The sequence below is a fragment of the Lytechinus variegatus genome, chromosome 10 (assembly GCF_018143015.1).
Source record: "Lytechinus variegatus isolate NC3 chromosome 10, Lvar_3.0, whole genome shotgun sequence".
Classification (NCBI taxonomy): Eukaryota; Metazoa; Echinodermata; class Echinoidea; order Temnopleuroida; family Toxopneustidae; genus Lytechinus; species Lytechinus variegatus.
In genome coordinates this window covers 11,721,672-11,744,492 of record NC_054749.1, presented here as the reverse complement: position 1 = coordinate 11,744,492, position 22,821 = coordinate 11,721,672, and the positions used below count along the sequence as shown (strand labels likewise).

General features: G+C 34.8%; 1 protein-coding gene across 1 annotated transcript in view; it reads left to right on the top strand.

Moving 5' to 3' along the window:
- LOC121423311 (tuberin-like) overlaps positions 1–22,821 on the top strand; it is a 73,451-nt gene that overhangs the window by 42,635 nt on the left and 7,995 nt on the right. The window contains 7 exon segments of the mRNA XM_041618657.1: positions 8,171–8,233; positions 10,502–10,623; positions 11,106–11,866; positions 12,750–12,828; positions 17,773–17,859; positions 18,668–18,854; positions 20,430–20,569. Of these exon segments, the coding sequence (XP_041474591.1) occupies positions 8,171–8,233; positions 10,502–10,623; positions 11,106–11,866; positions 12,750–12,828; positions 17,773–17,859; positions 18,668–18,854; positions 20,430–20,569 (1,439 nt within the window).

Here is a 22,821-nt window from a genome sequence, read left to right as displayed (position 1 = left end):
AGAATTTATGTTCTCCGATAAGAAATATTAAAGACGCATTTTCGGAATAATAGAGACATCCCGGTGTGACAAAAATGGGTATAAAATGATGATCTATAAAATGGTTGAAGTTCCTTAACATATTTGTAAAGAGTTATGAAATGGAAATCATCTGATTGAGATATTTCAAGTCCGGTGTCGGCCCTGATGGTGTTGAAATTTTGATTGCTTTCCCTAACTCTAAAACTTATTCAAGTTTGCATAACTGATTCAGATCACATTATTGTCATCTCAACAACTAGTGATTGACTTTTCGGGACCATCTTCATTTTATGTTTGGCGTTATAATCGTGTAAAAATTGACCATACACCAACACCAAAAAGGTCAACACCGAACTTGAAATCACCCATTTACGACTTGAAATTAATGATGATCTAAAAATAATTGTAAGTTCTTAACAAATTCGTAAAGAGTTTTGAGGTTAAAATATAATCATATCGATATGATTCATGATGTAAAATCACTCAAATTTACTTCCGAAATATATGAGTTTCGCTTCGATCTTGGAGCACATACCCTGATAAAAAGGTACAAAATATAATCTATAAATTGTTGATGGTTCTTTATTCGTAAGAGTTATGACGTAATCATGTCAGCTATGATTTATGACATGAAATTATACTCAGCATTTGAAAGATAGGAGTTGCGCTTGGATATTGGAGCTCCTTGGTCTGATTAAAGCGTATGAAAATGATTGATAATCTATTAATTTTGTTGAAGGTTCTTGACATAATTATTCGTAAAAAGTTTTAAGGAAGAAAGTAATCATATCCATGACTTTGTAATCTATGACGTAAAATAATTTTTCTTAGCTTTCGAAAGCTACGAGTTTCGCTTGGATATTGGAGCATCTTATAGCCAGATCAAATTATATGAAAATGATAATGTAAAATTGTTGAAGGTTCTTAACATATTCGTAAAGAATTTGGAGTTAAAAAATCATTATTAGCTTTTGAAAGATACGAGTTTCGCTTGGATATTGGAGCGCCCTGGCTTGATAAAAAGTATGAATAATCTAGAAATATTGTTGGTTTTCAACATATGGATTCGTAAAATGTATTGAAGTATAAATCATATCATATCGATATGATTTATAACGTAAAATCGGATACTTCACTTTTGAAATAATACGAGATTCGATTGGATCTTGGAGCACACGGCATGGTAAAGAGGTATAAGAAATGATAATCTAAGAATTGTTGAAGGTTCGTATTCGTAAAGAGTTGTGAGGTAAAAATATCACAAAAATATGTTATACGACGTGAAATCATCCCTAACATTTGAAAGATACGAGTTGTACTTGCCTTTTCTAAAATATTTTCTTTTCAAATGAGTTTCGTTACGACTTGAGATCTTGAAGAAGGCACCAAAACAAAATTGTTCGGAAACAAACGCATTTACCATGTTTACGGCAATAAAAGAGACGTTCATTTTGATTGCACAGAGCGAAATATTTTCTTCCTCTTCTCTTCCTCCTCTTTTGTAGTTTATTCCTTTTTTTATTTTCCTTATAATTTTCTTCGACTTCTTAGCCATGTCCTGAACCTGGTCCTTTCTTATTTCCCTTCCTTTTGGACAATTCCAAAAAATTATCAACCTTTTTGTACGTCCGATTCCCTTTTTTCTCAAGTTTTACTTCATTTTCATAAACTGACCACACTGCAAAAACTGCGGTGTTTATTGAACAACAGTCTGGAATATATGACCACACGAAAGAAGTGTTGAAACAACACCGGCTTTAATTCAAATCGATGATTTATTAATAATAATTGGTGTTGTATAAACGCATATTTGGAATTAGTCCAAAACCAAACCAATGTTTTTTTAACACCTCTCTAGTGTGGTCATATAGATTCCAGACTGGTGTTGAATTAACACCGCAGTTTTTGCAGTGCACAGACTGTCAAAAGTAAAAGAAATCAGGGACAGAAAATTTCATGAATGTCCCGGTCGGACTGATAAGGAATATGGAGTTGTCCTTTTTGTCATCTTCTCCGTGTCCTGCACACGATTCTGCATTTTATTTCCCATTATCCCCAATATTCTTCTCTCTCAGCATTCGATCCGCAGTTGTTAGAAAAATATACAAAACTTTATAACAAGTTGTACACATTATATTCCACTCACTATACATTAGTTGGGTGGATGAAAGATTTATTCGCACAAAATATGATAATGCTTTGAAGGGCGGTTGGGGTCTATGCCGCAATGCCAATGGATATGACTTAACACTCATCATATCAAATACATAAATATTTTTAAAATCAATCAGACTTCCACCCCCGAAAAAATACACCAAAATACAGATAGGCCTATTACAATTTTTTTACGATATGACACCAGCTTTGGAATATCGCACCCCTCTTTCCATAAAGATGTTTGGCCTCTTGAAAATAAAATCTACTGATAGTGTGCTTCATTATGTTGTGAAAATTTGGAAATATAGGAAAATTACTTATCACGTTATTTTAAACAATTTATTATTTTCAGCAAATGAAGGCTTTGACAATTTGTTTTGAACATTTCCATTTACTATTCAAATCCTCTTAGGAATTAAGGTACAATGTCTGTCTTGATGAAAAGAAAAATGATGGAAAATAAAACTACTCGTTCTTTGAATGAACCATGGATACAAGTGATTAAAAAAACAGAATTGATGAACAGAAAATGATGCCAGGCAAATCTTCATCTTCTTTGAATGAAAGGTGTAGCTGAAAAAAACAAACATAGAATTGATGAACAGAAAATGCGAATCCATCCCTCCTTCAGATAAACAAAGTAACTGATTAAATATAAAAAAAGAGTTGCTGATGAACAGAAAAATGATGGAAAGCGAATCTATTCGTTCTTTGACGTATAACTGATGAAAAAACAATTGATGAAGAGAAAAATGATGGAAAGGGGATCTATTGGTTCTTGGAATGAACGATGTAACTGATAAAATAAAAATACAGAATTGTTGAACAGAAAAATGATGGAAAGCGGTTCTATGAATAAAATACGTAATTGATGAAACAATTAAAAAACATAATTTTGGGGACTAAAAAAATGATGGAAAGGGAATAGATTTGTTCTTGCAATGAACGATGTAACTGATAAAATAAAAATACAGAATTGAACAGAAAAATGATTGAGAGTGAATCTTCTTTGATTAAAAGTCGATAGTGATGAAAATAAACACATGCAGAATTGATAAACAAAAAATGATGGTTAGCCAATATAGTCATCTCTGTTCAATTCTTAATAGATTTCGTATCTCAAAGGTTGTGTTTTTTATTTAAGTTATTCTATAACTATATGATTAATTCCGTTACAAACTTGATTCTAAATCTCTAATTCATAGCTCCATAGATAAAAACTCAAAACTGAATAATACTCGTCCTTTGAATGAACGTCGTAACCGATTAAATGGAAAAAAAGCATGAACAGAAAAATGATGGCAAGCAAATCTACTCGCTCTTTAAATGAACGACGTAACTGATAAAATAAGAAATACAGAATTTATGAACAGAAAATGGCGGAAAGCGGATCTTTTAACAAAAGACGTAAGTGATGAAATAAAAAAAAAACAAGAATTGGTGAACAGAAAATGATTGTGAGCAAATCTTCTCGTCCTGTAAATGAACGACGTATTACGGATTAAAAAAACAACGAACAATGATGGAAAGCAAATCTTCCTCGAATAAAAGACGTAAAAGTGATGAAATAAAAAAAAAAAACATAATTGACGAACAGAAAATTATGGGAGACGAATCTCACTTGTCCTTTAGATGAACGACGTATTACAGACGTAACTGATAAAATAAAAAAAATACAGAATTAATGAACAGAAAATAATGGAATTATGGAAAGTGAATCTTCTTTGATTTAAAGTCGTAAGTGATGAAAATAACACAGAATTGATTAACAAAAACATGATGGTTAGCAAATATAGTCATCTCTGTTCCATTCTTAATATGGATTTCGTATCTCAAAGGTTGTTTTTTATTTAAGTATAACTATATGTTTAATTCCGTTACAATAACTTGATTCTAAATCTCTATTTCATAACTCCATAAATAAAACTCAAAACTGAATAATACTCGTCCTTTAAATGAACGTTGTAACCGATGAAATGAAAAAAAAAGAGAATGAACAGAAAAATGACGGCAAGCAAATCTACTCGCTCTTTAAATGAACGACGTAACTGATAAAATAAGAAATACAGAATTTATGAACAGAAAATGGCGGAAAGCGAATCTTTTAACAAAAGACGTGATGAAATAAAAAAAAACAGAATTGATGAACAGAAAATGATGGTTAGTAAATCTTCTCGTCCTTTAAATGAACGACGTATTACGGATTAAAAAAAAACATTGAACAGAAAATGATGGAAAGCAAATCTTCCTCGAATAAAAGACATAAGTGATGAAATTAAAAAAAATACACATAACTGACGAACAGAAAATTATGGGAGACGAATCTCACTTGTCCTTTAGATGAACGACGTATGCAGACGTAACTGATAAAATAATAATAAAAAAAAAATTAATGAACAGAAAATAATGGAATTATGGAAAGTAAATTTTCTTTGATGAAAAGTCATAAGTGATGAAAATAACAAAGAATTGATGAACAAAAAAATGATGGTTAGCAAATATAGTCATCTCTGTTCCATTCTTAATATGGATTTCGTATCTCAAGGTTGTGTTTTTATTCAAATTTCTATAACTACGATTAATTCTGTTACAATCTCTATTTCATAACTCCATAATAAAACTCAAAAGTGAATTATACTCGTCCTTGAATGAAAGTCGTGACCGATTAAATGGGAAAAAAGAATGAACAGAAAAACGATGGTAAGCAAATCTACTCGTTCTTTAAATGAACGACTAACTGATAAAATAAGAAATACAGAATTTATGAACAGGAAATGGCGGAAAGCGTGATGATGAAATAAAAAAAAACACAGAATTGATGAACACAAAATGATGGTTAGCAAATCTACTCGTCCTTTAAATGAACGAATTATTACTGATTAAAAACAACAACAATGAACAGTAAATGATGGAAAGCGAATCTTTTATAAAAGACATGATGAAATAAAAAAAAAAACGTAATGAACAGAAAATGATGAAAATACTCGTTGTTTGAATGAAATACGTACCTGATTAAAGTTTTATAAAATTACAGAAAAGATAAAAATGAAAGATAAAAAAGGATTATATAATCGTCCTTTAAACGGAAGAAGTCATTGGTAACAAACACTGGAAAATAAATCATGGAGCTAGCACCGTAAATAAACATTGGAAAGAGAATCTACTCGTCCTTTAAGCCAAAGACGTAACTATAACTATAACTGGGTCACTCGGTCAAGAGCTGCGCACATGGATTTCTATCGGGGGACGCGTTTGATGCGCGCGCTAGCAGTGGCCCGCTGTCTATCGGGAATTAAGGATTTTCTATCGGGTTGATAGCGTGTTGAAATATCGATCTTGCGGGTTGAAAATCCCGTTATCCATTTTGAAGTGTCCTAAAAATAACGGGATTGCATCGTGATTGCTTCGAGATTGCATCGTGTTTTGATCAAAAAGTGCCTAACGGGAAAATGCGCATCCCGCAAAATCATGCCAAGTTTCTTTTTCCCTGTAGTGTATATACTAGATTTTCAAACCTGTTGATATTTGTTTCCTTACTGTGCCCATGTGACAGTAATGTAAATATTTTTAAAAAGCTGATAGATTTGCAACTGATTGTATTGTATTTCTACAAAGAAGAAAGATATGTTTTTTCAACAAGAGTTCAGACACAAAGCAAGTGGCAAATATAAATCATGATTTCAATAAAAGTAATCTTATCAGTTTTTAAGAAATATCACAATTTCTTTAGTTAATTTTTGAAAAGGGAGAACTACATGTCTCTGCCAGGAATAATCTATATGGTTACAACTTGCTTTCCCCACATTTTGATGCCATGCCCTTATTTTTTCCATAGGAAATCAAGTTGTTATTTTTTATCTTGGGTGCTAGATTTTCTTTTGTTCATTGACAGGGCTTTCTGTAGAAATCTCTGTTCTACATGTACTTGTTTATCTGAGGTGCCAACCCTCTGATTCCAGCATAACGCTCCAGAAAGATGGCCTTGTCTCTAACCCTTATTATCACCACAATAATCCTCTTGAAGATTTTTAAAGAAAAAAAGGAAAATCTGTAATATATTGAAATAGTTGGAACTGCTTATACCTTTGATAAAGGGAGGGGGCGTCGTGGTCTAGTGGTTAAGACTCTCGTCTTTCAATCTAAGGGATGTGGGTTTGATTCCCAGCCATGGTGTGTTTTCATTCATCAAGAAATTTACCCACATTGTGCTGCACTCAACGCAGGTGAGGTTAATGGGTACTGGTTGGAAGTAATTCCTCGAAAAGCTGTGACCACCAGAATTGGTAGACTGACTGAGCTGGGGTAATATAGGGGCGCATTGAGCACAGGGGACCGTTTCATCAAGATGTTTGTCCGACAAGTTGTCAGATCTGACATCTTTCCTTGATTTTGATTGGCTGAGAGGCAATGTTCCTATGGTAACTGTCGGATAAAACAGGACTTGTCGGATAGAACGTCCAACAAGTCCTTTCATGAAACGCTCCCCTGGTCTATCAAGGTGGATACGTGCGCAATACAAATACTCTGTTAAGTGTTATTATTTATATAACACGTCAAGTTCTGGTACTGCATCTTAAGGCACAGATTGCTCCTAGGAGCATTTGCAAGTAGCAACCCAGAGCGCTCTTTGATCTAGATGATACTACAGTGCTTATCAACAAAAAATTTACACTTTGAAAAGGCCCTGGGAATTAAAGAATATACAACATGTGGGTAATTTTTTCACATATAATCTTGGGTTTGGGTCTCATCTATCCAATGAAAGTAAAAGTTTTGACAGAATGTTACACTTGAGTGAGCACTGTCCATTTTTGTAAAGCTCGCAGAAATCTGTTTGTGCAGAAATGGTCGGTTTCACGCTGTGTCAAGGGGAAAGGGCGAAATCAAACTACCCTGCAAAACATTTCTCGTACATTTCCTTTGCACTTTTAGTCAACTGAAATAATACGGATACATTCAAGCATTTTGTAACAATAGCTTTAATCCTCTCTCTTCTTTGTCTATTTTTCTATTAAGCGCATAGAGACGTCCATCGGTAGTGATATGCGCTATACAAGCAACGTCGTATTATTATTATTAATTTTGCCACCCAAATTGAAATTTCAACACTTACCAAGCACAACCTTTACCCTTCTTGTGCCAGCTGGATCCAAGGACTGAATCTGAACAAAAGTTTCTATCAGATATCTCCAGCATTTTTTGACTAAATTTTTATCATTTAAAGTGGGTTTACATTTCATTTTGCCTTTAATACTTTTTTCTCCACACTTTTTCCAAGCTTGACAATGATTAACAAAATGAAAATCAAGTCTAAGCCATTTCATGTAAATCACAGCTCAGTGTAAAGCAAATATCGTCATGATGGCCTCGGTGTATGGGGAGTGGGGTGGGGCGCAATCCACTCTTCGAAGTGTTTTGGGCAAGGAAACAAGTTTTAAAAAGGTAATTAAAAGATATCTTCAAATCAATTTTACTAGCTAATTCTGCGTATTCATAATTAAGGTCTACTTTTATTTGCATAACTATTCCAAAGTTCTGCGCAAAACATTTTTCACTAACTTTCCAAAAGTAAGTGGTGCTCACTCAAGGGGAAATATTTTTTACATATCGCCATTTGCTTATTAGTGGATCTGTACCAAAGTTAGAATGCGGAAAAATCTTCAGGATATTACAAATGTATAATTTTACAGGATTTTTTCTTAGTATAAACTTTTTTTTTTGATACACACTGTATATGCACATAATTTTATAGTTGCCAAGTAATCCTCCCTATTAAACTAAGTTTTCTAATTACCAGAAGTCGGCATCTGTGGTTTATTCCGTTCCATCTTTATATACTACATGTATCATAGGGTTCCAAATTCTCATTGATTTTCCATTATTACCAGTCTACCCCATTCCCCTCTGTTTATAGCACACCTCCATGTAATTGTTAAACTCAGTAACTATTGTTGTATTGTGTTCCCCTTTATTTATGCCTATTTCCATGCAGCCTTGTTGGATTTCAGCAGCCCCTCATTTAATGATGATGAGGATCTGTTTTCTGATATTCTTTGTGAGTTTTATTAACCCTCTTATTTTATTTCACTTATTTTTTGCTTTCTTCTCGCCATTCTAATCATGCATATTAATAATTCCTTATGAATATAGCTTACACCCATGTTATTAAAAGTAAACATTATCATCTGTTCCATGCCTTTTTTCCCCCTCTTTTTCTTGAAAATAAGGTTTTATTCTACATTTTAGAAGTGCTTCATTGCTCTAGTTTTTTTTTTCTTTCTTTTTGCAAACTCTAGAAATTGCCGAGTAAGATATATGTACATGTATGTATAGTCATTTTGGAATTAAAAATGGTGTTAATGAAAGTAATGCCTTGTAGGGGCCCTTTGAAGGGGTATCGGTAGAAACAGTAATATATGCTTGAAATTCTAATCCTATATTTAGATTTGGTGAAACCCCCAAAGTGATTGTTGCTTTACCAATGCATTGAAAGATGATATGAGTGTGTATGTCCTGAAGCATGTTATGATGTGGAGGATATGAAATAACAATGTTTGTCATAGGAATTTTGTGATTTTGCACTAAAAAAACATTTATTTTGATCAGGTGCCGAATAAAAAATAAAATATATATGTATCTGGATATTTTTGTTTTCTTTTTTATATAAAACATCTTTACAATCATGAAATGGCTGATAATTGCAGAGACAATCCCTGTCTGTAGATTTCTGATATATATCCAATCACTCAAATGTTAAGTTTTATTGAAAAAAAAAACGTTTCAGAGGAAAGGTGCTGGATCACAAAGATTCGACCATTCAAAAAGGTTTTAATTGCTGCTATAATTTTGCAAAATTGGAAGGCTTTATTACACTGTATACTCAATTGTAATTCACATAATATATTTACCAAGAATTTACACAGACTTTAACACAGAATTATTTAAAGTAGAAGTTCAAATATAAAGGAAGTTTAGTTTATTTTAAAACTCATTTCTATCTACATGTACTTTTACAAATTATGCAAAAAAATGTTACCTCTTATAATAATTTTTTTGTCATGAGTAGATTGCCACAACTAATATTTTCATTTGGTCTAAATTTATGCTTCATATCAGAAATTTATAATTTTTGCATTGTAATCCAAAATCTATATATTCCTCTTAAACATGTACTTGCAGAATTTATGTCATATTCTATCAAGCTGATATTTGTTTTGATCATGTGATGTGTTTTGTCATTACCTGTGCCATGTTTTTGTATCACATTTCATGTATTATAACTACTTTGCATATAAACATTGGGACCATTTTATAAAACTTGTTATAACAATTTCACAAATTTAACAGTTTAAAGCTACTGAAATCATTTGATATGATTGGCCAATAAAGTTGTTATATGGTACAATAACAATTCATTATAAAATGGTACCCAGAATCCAATAATTCAGAAGGTTAGGATAAAACATTGCATTAAGTTGTTGTTTTGTCGTGCACTTCTGATGTAACCTGTGGGAAGAATGTACTCTATCATTGTGAATATACAGCAACATACATGTACATGTATGTGCAAGGCTCATATTGGAGAGTTGCATTGTGACTGTAAATGATCTGTTATTTTTACATGCTACCATATTAAGTTTTTTTCTTTCATGACAGTGTATTATAAATCCATTGAGCCAATTGCCCTGAGTTATTCAGTTGTGCCATATATTTTGTTTGTTTTTATATGAATGTATTTATGACATATTAATACACATGTCCATATTATTACATATTTTCTATTTTATACTTCATCAAGTTGTTATGTTTCCTTTTGATCACTGTCATCTTTTGTTTAGTCATGATTTGATTTTCTGTGATTTGCCACATCTTGTTGTTTACATTGCCTCATTGGGAAATGGGAATTTTTAGGATTAATGCAACACTAATATTTTCCTCTTGTTTGCTTATTTTAAAGTAAATCCATGGTGTTTATCAATTATGAGAGAATAATATAGGGCTTCATGCAAATGTTATAAGCACTGTATATACATTTATGTTAAAAGAACAATTTTGAAGAGAAATGTTTTTCTTTATCTCATTGACAGTTCTCATTGATAATATTTTGTTATTCAGAACTTAGTACCTTTTGGTAGGCTATATAAAATTCATGTAACATATACAGTCACTGAGTGCACTCCTATACTTATTTTGTAAGTCTTCAACAGAATCAGCATTTATCATGTCGGCTGAATGCCTCTTACTTTCTTCTACCGCCAGAGATCTTCTCTTTAAAAAGATTTACATTTTTCAGTTTGATCACTTCCCTCTTTCTTTTGTAAAGGTCTGCAATCTGACATGGATTCGTTGAGTTTTCCTAGAACAGAGATGGGGCTGTCTCCCATGACCCCAAGTTTCCTCCAGGATTACAGTGCCATGAGGAAGAGGGAACTGGGGGAGAAAAGGGTAAGGAGACCTATCATTTTTTGAAGAGGGGGTGTCTTTCACAAGAGTTACAGGTGTTACTAAAAATCACACTTGCATGTAAATTCCCTTATTAAACATACAGTACAGCCATTTTCAAGGACTTATGCTGATGTGCATCTGCATACATGTATTTCCTATATCTTTGTGTGGTTGGATGACGATACCAATGCAGATCCTGAATTTTGAACTGAAATATAAAGGGAGTTCAAATTGCAAATTTGAAAATAGTTGGGGTGCAGATCACAATTTACATAATTTCAGCAACATGTATATCAATATACATGTTCCATTTGCAAATTCTCAAAATTTAGAGGGTGTGTGTACCCAGTGCACCCCTGCCTTGATCGGCCAATGCATCACCTTGGATTGTTAGTTGCGTCCTTCTGTACAATTTCACAAGGAATGAAAATTAACTTGCACATGTAGCTAAAATTCTACTTATCCTCTTTGTACACCTTCAGGATTCTTCGTACAGGGAATTGCTTAAGGAGTTTGATGAAAAGCCAGACGACCTTGAAAATGTGGGTACTTCGCCCAAGCTTAGGTTGATGAGATCCAACTCTTCACCTGCCCTGATCAAGATGGGGGAGCCCACCAACCTACCAACCCTCTCCCCTCGCTCGGTGGCACGATCCTTCCTGGAAGATACGGCTCAGAAGCCAGGGTCCTACAAAGACCCTTCGTTCCTCTCCAAGCGCTACTCCCAGGAAGTGCCACCAGACCTCTGGCCATCCGCTGGAGAAGAGAAGACTGACCAAGGCGGGGACCAGGTGGATGGACTCCTGCAGACGAGTGGGTCGTCAGAGTTTGTGGACATCAGCTACAAGGACATTGAGGTTGAAGAAACATCTACAAAGGCCACACCAAAGTCAGCATCCTCAACTGCTCCTGAAAACCCTGCCACAACTGTTCCAGAAGCTCATGACGACAGTACTGTCTCAAAGACTACTGCAGGGGGTGAACAGGAATCTAAAGTAGAGAAGCCACAAACCTTGCCAGTTGTTCCTCATTCAGTGAAAGAAGAGAGCAGGCAGCAATCTAGGAAAAACTTGGAGTACAATCAGCATTCCTCACGTCCCAGAGGCCACACGGTGTCTATTATGGTTCGTCGAGATAGGCATAAAGGACAGCAAGGTGATAGCAGGAGTCGCAGGACCTCAGACACTAAGCATAGGGGATCGTTTACCCAACGTGACACCTTCCGCTCCGGTATAAATCCTAGGTAGGTTGTGTGACTACATTACAAGAAATATCATAATATACCTGTCTTAAAATCATTTAAAGCAAACGATGATTAATAAGATTTGCAGCATGCAGTTGCCATGGCCGAGTGGTCTAAGCCAAAATTACACATGAAAGTGAGGGGCTTAGAAACCTGACTAAGGCATCTAATATGCATTAATCTTTCAGATATTTAAAGAGTGTTAAGAATGGTGCTTGAAAGACATTTAAGGTCAGTTCCAGATGCAAGTTATCTGAATAATCATATCTGATTGAATTTTGTACTTGTAATTTCCTGTCAAGGGTCATTTCGAGTAAACTTTCATTTTGTGCTTTATATGGCCCGATCACTGTATGATATATGTTTGTAGATTGTTTTGAAAGTGGAAATAAATGATTTGAATTGAACTGAACCGTGATTACATCCAAGCACACATTCGCACACAGCTTGATTTGCAAAGTAAGTTTTCCTAAATGCTTGTGGAAACGTAGTGGTGTACCGGTTCTGACTCTCGCCTTGTAATCAGAGGGTCGTGTGTTCCAATCCCACCATGGCCTAGCGTAATTTTGCAAGGCGTTAATCCACACTTTGCCACTCTCCACCCAGGTGTTAAATGGGTACCCGGTAGGATGTGAAAGCCTATATGTAGTATACCTAGCAATTGAGTCTTGGAACTCTTGTTGGAATGCTCCCCAGGGAGTGGAGAAGGTGCATACATTATATGCGGGCATGCAAGGATCCGATGACCAGGGTAATAATATGTCTGTAAAGCGCTTAGAGACGTTGTTCCAATGTATTAATCGCTCTATAAATGCGGAATATTAATATCATTATTATAATCTGCCTCCTGAGTTATAATTATATATAAATATGTTTCTTTCAGCTTTGTATTCCTTCAGGTATATTTCTCTCCATTGTTTACTGAGGGTGCTGAGAGACCCATTGCTATACCCCTCTCACAGGTAAGGCTCTTCAGTTGAATGCACAATGATGTAAATTTAGACACACAAAAAACGTTAAAGGGGAATGGAACCTTTGGAACAAGTAGGCATGTGTCGAAACAGAAAAATCAAAGAAGAACATAGAAAGTTTGAGAAAAATCTGACAAATAGTGAGAAAGGTATGAGCATTTGAATATTGCAATCACTAAGGCTATGGAGATCCTCCCATTGGCAATGCGACAAGGATGTGTGATGTCACATGTGAACAACTTTCCCTTTGATTGACTATAAAATACCCTCAAGATGCCTCTTTTTGCTTTTTGTTATTGTGATACAAACTCTTTATCCATGATGCATTCTTTAAAAATCTGTATTACATGCCCTCCTCTTGAAAGAACACATGATCTATGGATAGATGTGATAAAAGAGGCAATTTAAGTGAAATATATACTAAAGTAATGGGGAGAGTTGTTCACAAGTGACATCACACATCTTTGTCACATTGTCAATTTGAGGATCTCCAAAGCATCAATGATCGCAATATTCAAATGCTCATAACTTTCTCATTATTTGTCCGATTTTTCTCAAAATTTTGTTGATCTGTTTCTTTGATTTTTCTGTTTTCACACAAGCTACAGGTATCTTGTTCCAAAGGTTTCATTCTCCTTTAAATTAACCCTCCTAGGTTTTTGAAGCACTAATTATTCAGCAGTTATATAATTGGATCATATTCTGTGTGTGTACATGTGCAATTAACTGGGGTGGAGGTTTGAACCAGGAGGGGCCTTAAATGTCTGGTTTTATCATCATGTAATTATGCATATTAAGTCCTCAGCCGACATCATTGAAACAACTATCATATAGTCAAAAATTCTTACAAATCATGACACTAAGTTTTGTGAGATCCTCCACCTGATATTTTAAAGGGAAATATCTTTTTGTATGAAAAAAAAATATATGGAGAATTCTGTAAATTTTGTAATTCACTCTGATCAGGTTTAGCAAGTGTAGATTACCATTCTGCTATGTATACAGATAATAATAATGATAATAATAATTGGCATTTAAATAGCGCCATCTATCTAGAAATGTTCTATTCCGAGGCGCACAAGAAAAGAAAGAATGAGAGACTGCAGATGAGTGTAAGAGTGCCAATAACCAATTCCAAGGCTCGACATTAGCAGTGGCCCGGGGCCACCAAAAAATCATCTCTGGCAACCATTATTGAAAAAATGTTAAGTTTTGGTGGCCCGAATCGGGTAACCAATAATTTTCAAAGTAGCGCAATTTTTCTCCTGATTTTGCATGCATTTATCAACTTACTTAGGGTTGCAAAATTCCCGGGAATTTTCGCAGTGGAAACTTTCCATGGGAATAAACGGGAATTTATTGGGAAGTTTGGGAATTTTCGGCAATTTTCGGGAATTTTCAAGATGTGTTGGGAATTTTCAAGAAAGGTTGGAAATTTTCAAAAAGTAGCAATTTTCTGATATTCATATACAGGAGTTGAAAGGATTGTTCTGGCAGATGATGCTTGATTGTGCTTTGTCAGCAATTTTCATGCAAAATATAAATGCTAAGACAGTCAGACAAGGCAGAATTTCAATGAATTTCATGTAAAAGTTGATTTACTGTTTTACTGGTTGAATGGCATGTGCGATGGCAGTACATATACACTGCAAATGCTTTACAATGATGCCTCTTAGATATTCTCATCTTTTTGCAGATATGAGAATCATTATTAATAATAATTATGGCATTAATAGCATTTTATTATATTATCATCTATTTCTCATTTATTTCTGCATAGCAGAAGTGAGAACTTTGTGCAGTTTGTAGCGTTAAATTGATGAGTATATAGTTTTCTGGCTCAAGCTTAAAGTTAACTTCAGTTCAATTAGCCCTCTTAGAAATAAACATAGTATTTTTAAAATACTAGATCAAATTAAATGAAACTGATATGAAATTGTCATTTAATGTCACAAAAGATATGAAATTGATAACAAGTTTCTCAATCTCAATCAAGGTCAAAGTTCATTTGAGGTCAACAAACTTTAATAGTGCATTTTTTCTCCCTTTGCTAAAAATTATTAATCTTGTTTTCAAAGTCACCCATTATAATAATGTTATTTCTTGCCCCCCCCATGTTTTCGGGGGGGGGGGGCATCTCACAAATAAATTAGTAATATAACGTTTTTTGTTCCTGGACCTGATTTTCCCATTTTTAGACTCAAACCAGTGCCATAGCTGCTGGTGGGATTAGTCTGCTGTGTAGACCTAGTCTGCAGGCCCCGGGGGGCCACTTTCATTTACAAGTGGATACCATGCGCGACCATGGGGTCTCGAAAAGCACCCTAAACACGTATTTTCCATATTCTGAAAATGCACCCCTTAACAAGTATTGGCGTGTGAAACCCTACCCTAAACAAGTATTGGGAACAAAACGATTCTCTTGGCAAGTATTTCCTGAAATGAACCCCTAAACAAGTATGTCACAGGTTTAGTACGACCCTGCCTTCCACACCTCGTGCAAATCGGACTCTAAACACGTAATGTTGAGGCAAAAAGGACATCCTTTATAAAACATTTTAATTTCATTTATCTTCCCCGCAAATATGACCCTATAAACACGCAACTTTCCTAGTGAAATAGATACCCTTTTTTCATTATTTTTGTGTTTTGACACCCTTATCACGTTACGTACGTAACGTGCCCTATCGTGAACAAGACATTCCTTTTACGTGTTTTTTTGGTCGCGCATGGTATCCACTCGTCAATGTAAGTGGCCCCCCCGGGCTGCAGGCACAGACCCTGATTGAAACTTTGATCAAAAAGTGGGTCTCCATGCAAAGACTAGCACATAAAATCTTGCTGTTTCCTGAGTGTTAGGGCCTTCTGTACACAAGGCATAAGTAGGCTGCACATTCAGACCCTTAACTCAAGGAAAGTGGTCTGAATCAGCAGCCTAAGGTTTCTGCCAATGACTTGTGTACAGAAGGTCCTTTTGTTCAACAGAAAGTTGTATTCCTGCTAGTCTTATATGAAGTCCCACTTGTGGATGAAAGTTTCAATAAGGGTCTGTGCATGCAGGCTACATGTAGGGGGCAGTGTTCTCTTAATAACATGCTATTATATAATGGCAGGTTCTCACATAAAAAAATATTGACATTTAAAGAAAAATGAAAAAAAGTGTAATGCAAAGTATTATTTTTTTCATGTTGAATTGAAAAGCTTCATTTTGTACATAATGCTCCATTATGTTACTACATTTACATATATAATGTATTTATGTAGTTTGATGAATATTTTATACCATGGGCAATTTAAAGAATGAAGAATAGTATAAATACACATGGAAAATATGCTATTTTAGGTTATCAATTTATAATTTAGTATTTAAACCAGAATTTATCACTTTTTGTGAAAAATGAAAATTCCCGAAAATTCCCAAAATTCCCGGCAGCTGAAAATTCCCGAAATTTTCCATGGAAATTTTCCAAAATTTCCGGAAAGTTTCCAGTCCTTTGCAACCCTAAACTTACTACAGTTCAAATTGCAAGAAACTTCATCATGCGCCTTTTTTGTTAATCTGCACACAAATACACACACACAAAGATTGCATAGTCATGACAGTATGTAGTCCTACAGCTAGCATACAGTAACAGCCGGCTGTCTGGGTGAGCTTTGCATGCATGAAACCACTGCAGCTAGCCGTGCGCTTGCAGACTATTCAAACTAAGGGAGCTGCGATACGAAATGTTACTGCTAAGAAATCTTCCCCAGAACTTTGAAAATCTACGTCAAAGTCACATTTTACACCAATGAAATGCCCTTGTACAGTCCATATTACTGAAACCTGATTATTTGCAAGCATTAAAAGGAGGAATTATGACCTCTCTTTTGACTCAAAAAGATCGATTTCCAAATGCATTTATACACATAAAACACATAGGTGAGTACATCACAATCCCACATGTGCATTTGTATGTATGTTGATATTTGGTTTATTTCGACGCTGTGTCTGTTCTAGCCAAAAATGAATAGACAGCTTCTTTTTTTCTTGTTTATAAATGACTTCTTAAACCACTATTAAGGAAGTAAATACTTTGGGAAGGCATTTCATTGATATGAAATGTGAATGTTTTCCATCATTTTGTCAAATATAGGGAAGGAATTTTCTCACTATTTTTTTCCAGATAACTTGTGCCGTTTTCTTTTTTTTCTTTCATTTTTTTTACAGTGATTAAACCATTTATACCCCTTCCCATTGAACATGCCTGATTAAAGAACATGTTTCTGCTGAATAATAATAATTTTCCCCATTTTTTGATTATTTTTTTCTTCTTCATTTTTCTTACATTTTCTTTGTTTTTTTTCGCAATTTTTTTTTCCTATTCTTTGTTTTTTCTTTCATTTTTTCTTTTGTTTTATTTCACTTATTCATTTTTACAATTTTTGTTTTCTTTTTTTCAATATACTCTTCTAAATTTTTTTTCCCCCTTTTACACATTGTTCTAATTCTGCAGCATATTTTTCTGTGATTTTCTCCTGCTATAATATGCTGGAAAAGAGAAAATAAACTGGATTTGGGGCCTGCATAATCTAGGTTTTATGAATTACCACAAAATAAGCAAAGTAGTATAACAGCAAGCACGATTTACATACAAGATGTACAAAGAATAGTGGTACGTGGTAGTGACTGCATAATATTTTAGTTTGTTTTAGGCCCTATTCATTTTTAATTAATGTTTTTCTTTATATTTTTCGGGCCACCAAACTTTACTAATGGGCCACCAAAAAAAATTATTTGAAGGTTTTGGTGGCCCGAACGGGCCACCACCGAAAAAAGTTAATATGGAGCCTTGCAATAACTAATACTGTTAGAAAAGATAAGATACACATCTTTAAGTGAACAGAGTCATTGACATTCTGTAAACTATATATTACTTTTTTTTCTCGTGTCAGGTTGGTCAGAGAGCTGTCAAGGTACTGGACAGGATACCTCCTTATGACACTCATAAAATAGGTGTGGTCTATGTAGGAGAGTCACAGGTTAGTAGTCCTTTTCTGCTTTTGACAGGTTGATCTGGGCCCCCGTCTTAAAAAGAGTTACTATTGATCCAATCAATCTGAAATATCTGAAATATATGGAAATCCATCAGTGTCATAATTTTTTTTTTCGGAAATTTGCCCTATGTCCTTTGAAAACAAAGAGAAGCATACAGAATTGTCAAGAAAACAGTGAATGTATGAATATACATCTTATCTAGAAAATATTTTGAGCAAACATGTATTTTAGGTATTGATGTTGCTGGCTTTCCATAGTTGTGGTTGATTGGATCATTCGTAACTATTTGTAAGACGGGGGCCCTGGTTTCAACTTTTTCTGCTCTTAAATCTTTCACCTTTCCAAATAAAGTGAGTCTCCCCACCTCCATAGTAATAAGGTTATTTATTATTTATTTATATTATTTTTTTGTCTCAGAAATAGTTGCAATTTTATCAACTTCTTTCAAAGATTAAACTTTTAAAGAAGTTTGTGTTGCAATCAATATGTTGCTTTTCTGTATTGAGATTTCAGTTTCGCAAATGTTAATTTGTTTTTAAGTGTTAGTTTAATACTGTAGATGTGTTGTGGATAAGTCTCTGCACTATGAACCGCACGGTGAGTTTTTGAATCCCACCTACAACATTTGCATCCTTTGGCAAGGTGTTTATCTACATTTGCCACTCTCCACCTTGGTATAGCAAATGGGTATCCAGTAGGAGGAAATTCCTTGATTCTTAAGTGCCTTGCTATTGTTATTGTTGTTGATTTTTTAAACAATGTCTTGTTGCATTTTCAATCCTCTTTACTCAGGCCAACGACGAGACAGCCATCCTGTCTAACGTGTATGGATCAGCACGCTACATGAACTTCCTACGAGGGCTGGGTCAACTGGTGTCACTCAAGGACATTGACCCTGATGAGGTGTACACCGGAGGACTGGATAGAAGCGGTTCTGATGGCAACTTTACCTACTGGTGGCAGGATGACATCATGCAAGGTATTCATTGATTCTTTTGGTTCACATTTCTACTAAGTGGATGAAAATTTTAATGCCACAAATATGTACAAAATATAATTTCTTGTAACTTATGTCTTGTTTCTAATGCTGATTGATGCAAATTTCAACATTGTATAGTACAATGGCCCTATCAACTCATCAAGATGTACAAATGCTAGGTGTATGATAAAAGCACAAGAAAAATATTTGTGAGGGTTTAGACAAAAAAAATAACAATGAATTAGAGAGTTGTGAATATCAAATGATATGAATTTGTTACGTCATATATGCAAGTAGCTGCTCTATACGTTATCTAAATTCCCTAAAGTTTTATTAGTTAATGGTTAACGAAGGAGTACAAGTTTGATCGTATGAAAATTGCAGTGTGTAATGCGGTGTTTAACTACTTTGAAATAGATGCATGTTTATCAATGTATGGTGTTGATTACCCAAGTTGCGAGTGTGTATTCTGGTTCACAGTAAATGTCAATAAATTAAACTCTATCTTTTTATGTTATGCCACACCCTGATATAATTGACTAGCTACCAATGACTTGATTTTTTAAACCGAAGCACCGGCAACATCGGCCAATCACAGTGCGGCTCACACATGAGTGGAACCAGACAATTTCGTGCAGCCAGGCGCACCAGCCCCTCGCCGACCCATGCACAGCATCGTCTGTTCTTTGCCTGACGAAGTCTAGCAACTTGCAGACGAAATGCCGCTCTCCAACAACGTTTGATCCATCATGAGACAACTGATTACTACTCTTTTACTTAATCCGTCACCACGATGAACCTCTTCCACATCATCAAAGCAATAATCTTTGAACTTCTGAGCTTGCCATTCTCTCGGAAGACACTTTTCATTCTGCAGGATTTGACTTTCCCGAGCAACCCGATGATGTAGTACAAGCTTTCAGTTTCTTGACTGATTGGAAGCTTGAGCATCATCCTGACTCCCTTTTCTCATGTTACTTGAACTTGTCTTTCTCTCTGAAGATGATTTTTTTTCACTCTTTGCTCTGGATTCCCCTTTGGTTTCGCAGGAATTTACTTTCTGCCCGAGCCTGAAGAAGTACATGCAGTTATTTGATTTCAGTATCTTTGAATGGCTGGAGGTTCTAGCATCATCTTGCTTCCCTTTGTCAGATAGGGCCCCAGCTTCCTGTCCAAAGTACATCTTCAAGGCATCCCACTGTTCCCGCAACCTCTGTAGTACTGACTCTGATGACAGCCATCGCGTACATACATGCTTCAAAATTCTGTGGGTTGCAGAGCCATAAAATTGGTGCACTCCTTTCAGCCTGTGTACACAAAAATAATGTTATGATGCGATATTATCCCCCACTCCCTTTTCTTTATTTGTCTTTTCCTTATAAAATGATGATATAAGTATCGTAATTTGTTCGTATAATTTACATTACCCAATATTTGCAAATGTAAGGTCATTACTTTTGTTCATTTTTGTTTGTAATTGTATTTACATGTTTCCATTTATGTATTTTTTATTTGTATGTGAAAAATGGAAAGAAAAGAAATGAAATAAATCAATCGTTTTTTTTTATTATCCAGTTATATTCCACATTGCCACTCTGATGCCTAACAAGGAATCTGATCCCATGTGTAACGGAAAGAAACTTCACATTGGCAATGACTTTGTGTCCATCGTCTACAATGAGAGTGGGCAGCCTTATAAACTGGGGACCATCAAGGTACAAAATTGTCAATTTTATAATGGTGTATTCTGCAAGGAAACTCCAATTTCAGGGATATACATCAAAACAGTCAAATAATAGAAATATTAGGATAATACTATAGTTTTGGTAATCGCGTAACACCCGAGGGTCTGCATGCATGAGGAAAAGCGGGAAATATGGTAAAAATCATGACTGAAAATCAGACAGTAAATATACATTATAAACATAGAATATTGAATATAGATGGAACTTAATGTAAGCATTGAGAAATAGGTGTGTGTTTACTTCTACTTTGAATTAGTCAAGCTGGGCAACATTTCTTAAAGGGGAATGAAACCTTTTGAACAAGTAGGCTTGTGTCAAGAAAGAAAAATCAAAGAATAAGAACGAAGAAATTTTAAGGAAAATCTGACAAATAATGAGAAAGTTATGAGCACTTGAATATTGCAATCACAGAGATCTTCCCATTGGCAATGCGACAAGGATGTGTGATGTCACATGTGAACAACTTTCCCATTGATAGACTGTAAAATACCCCAAAATGTCTTTTTGCTTTTTCTTATGGTGATACAAACTCTTTATCCTTGATGTATTCTTTAAAAATCTGTATTGCATGCCCTCCTATAGAAAGAACACATGATCTACTGATAGATGTGATAAAAGAGGCAGTGTAAGTGAAATATATACTAAAGTAATGGGGAGAGTTGTTCACAAGTGACATCACACATCTTTGTCGCATTGCCAATGGGAGGATCTCCATAGCATTAGTGATTGCAATATTCAAATGCTCATAACTTTCTCATTATTTGTCTGATTTTCCTCATACTTTTGTTGATCTGTTTCTTTGATTTTTCTGTTTTCACACAAGCTATCTTGTTTTCAAAGGTTTCATTCTCCTTTATTAAAGCTTGATGGGAGATAAATCCATTGTGCTGGTGCAGCTTTCAATTCAAGTACATATTTCCAAATTGATTAAAAAGAACAAAGTTATATATACACAAAGAAATGTGAATAACAACAAAACAAAAGCAAAGGTATCAACAGAACATAACCAGAACAAATAGGGGTAATGATAAAATGATTGTTGGCACATAATTATAAAAGTATAGATGAAACAAAGTGATGAATGGGAATGGAGCATGCACCAAGCCTTGAAATAAGTGGGCGCTGAGCGCAAATTCGCGCTCATAACGCCATCAATTGCGCCCATGAAGCCCCAAAATCATCAAAATTTTGACGACCGGGCGCAAATATTTTCCAGGTAATTGCGCCCGCCGTGAGTGAGCAATGAAGCCATATCATACATGTAATTTAAATATCTGTAAAGCCAAAATCAAATAACTTTCAATTTACGATAAACACAGTTTAAAATTGCCAAGTGCGTTTTTTTTTCTGTACCATAAAAAGTGAGCTACGTCCGTCTTTTTTTTTTCCTGTAATACATGTAAGCGCGTTCTTCCGGTAGCGGTTTTTCCATACTTCACCATGTGCAATTTCTAATGCACACATTTCCAGTCGGGATATCACAATTCTGTGATATAGTAATTCGAATTGCACAGGAGATAAATCCCTGTTAACAGCACATACGATGTGCAAGTCTTTTATCCTCACAGTCGCCGACCTTGCTTGTCAAAACGGAGCCTTAATAATCCAAAATAACTTAGCTTATAGTTGTGAATTGTAGCTTTTTAATTTCTTTCCTGGAGAGGGGTAAATATCAGACAATAAATAATCTAACAAGGCTCCATCTAAAAAAAAATAGGAGGACGCCGCGTGCACTTGAGTGTGGTGTTAGCAAGCCAGTTTTGAGCTTATGTCTGCCAGAGCTCTGGGTGAGAATTCTATCAGTAATGGCCTAAGTGATGGTGATTTTCCGTTTGAGATAGAGTTTAGATTTCATGTTAATTTTTGAAAACTGTCAAAAAACTTTATGATTTCTTCATTGTGATGAATATTTTAGTTATTAATGAATACATTTTCACCGAATTCAGACTCTCCCAGAATGAAAGGCATTTTCTGTGGAGATCTGCGTTTTCAAATAACTTGTGAAAAACTTAAGGTACGGGAACCTACAATACATGTACATAGCCTGTGGCTATGTGCTGGAATTTGAATAGAGTTATTTATTGATTTCGTTTCTTAATTTCTTTAACATAATTTATATGCAATCCAAGTGCACCTCACAGCCACAATCACACACAAACACTCACCCACTCCCATGATTCAAACCATAAAAAAAACTTTTTTTTTTTTTCTAAATTTATTAT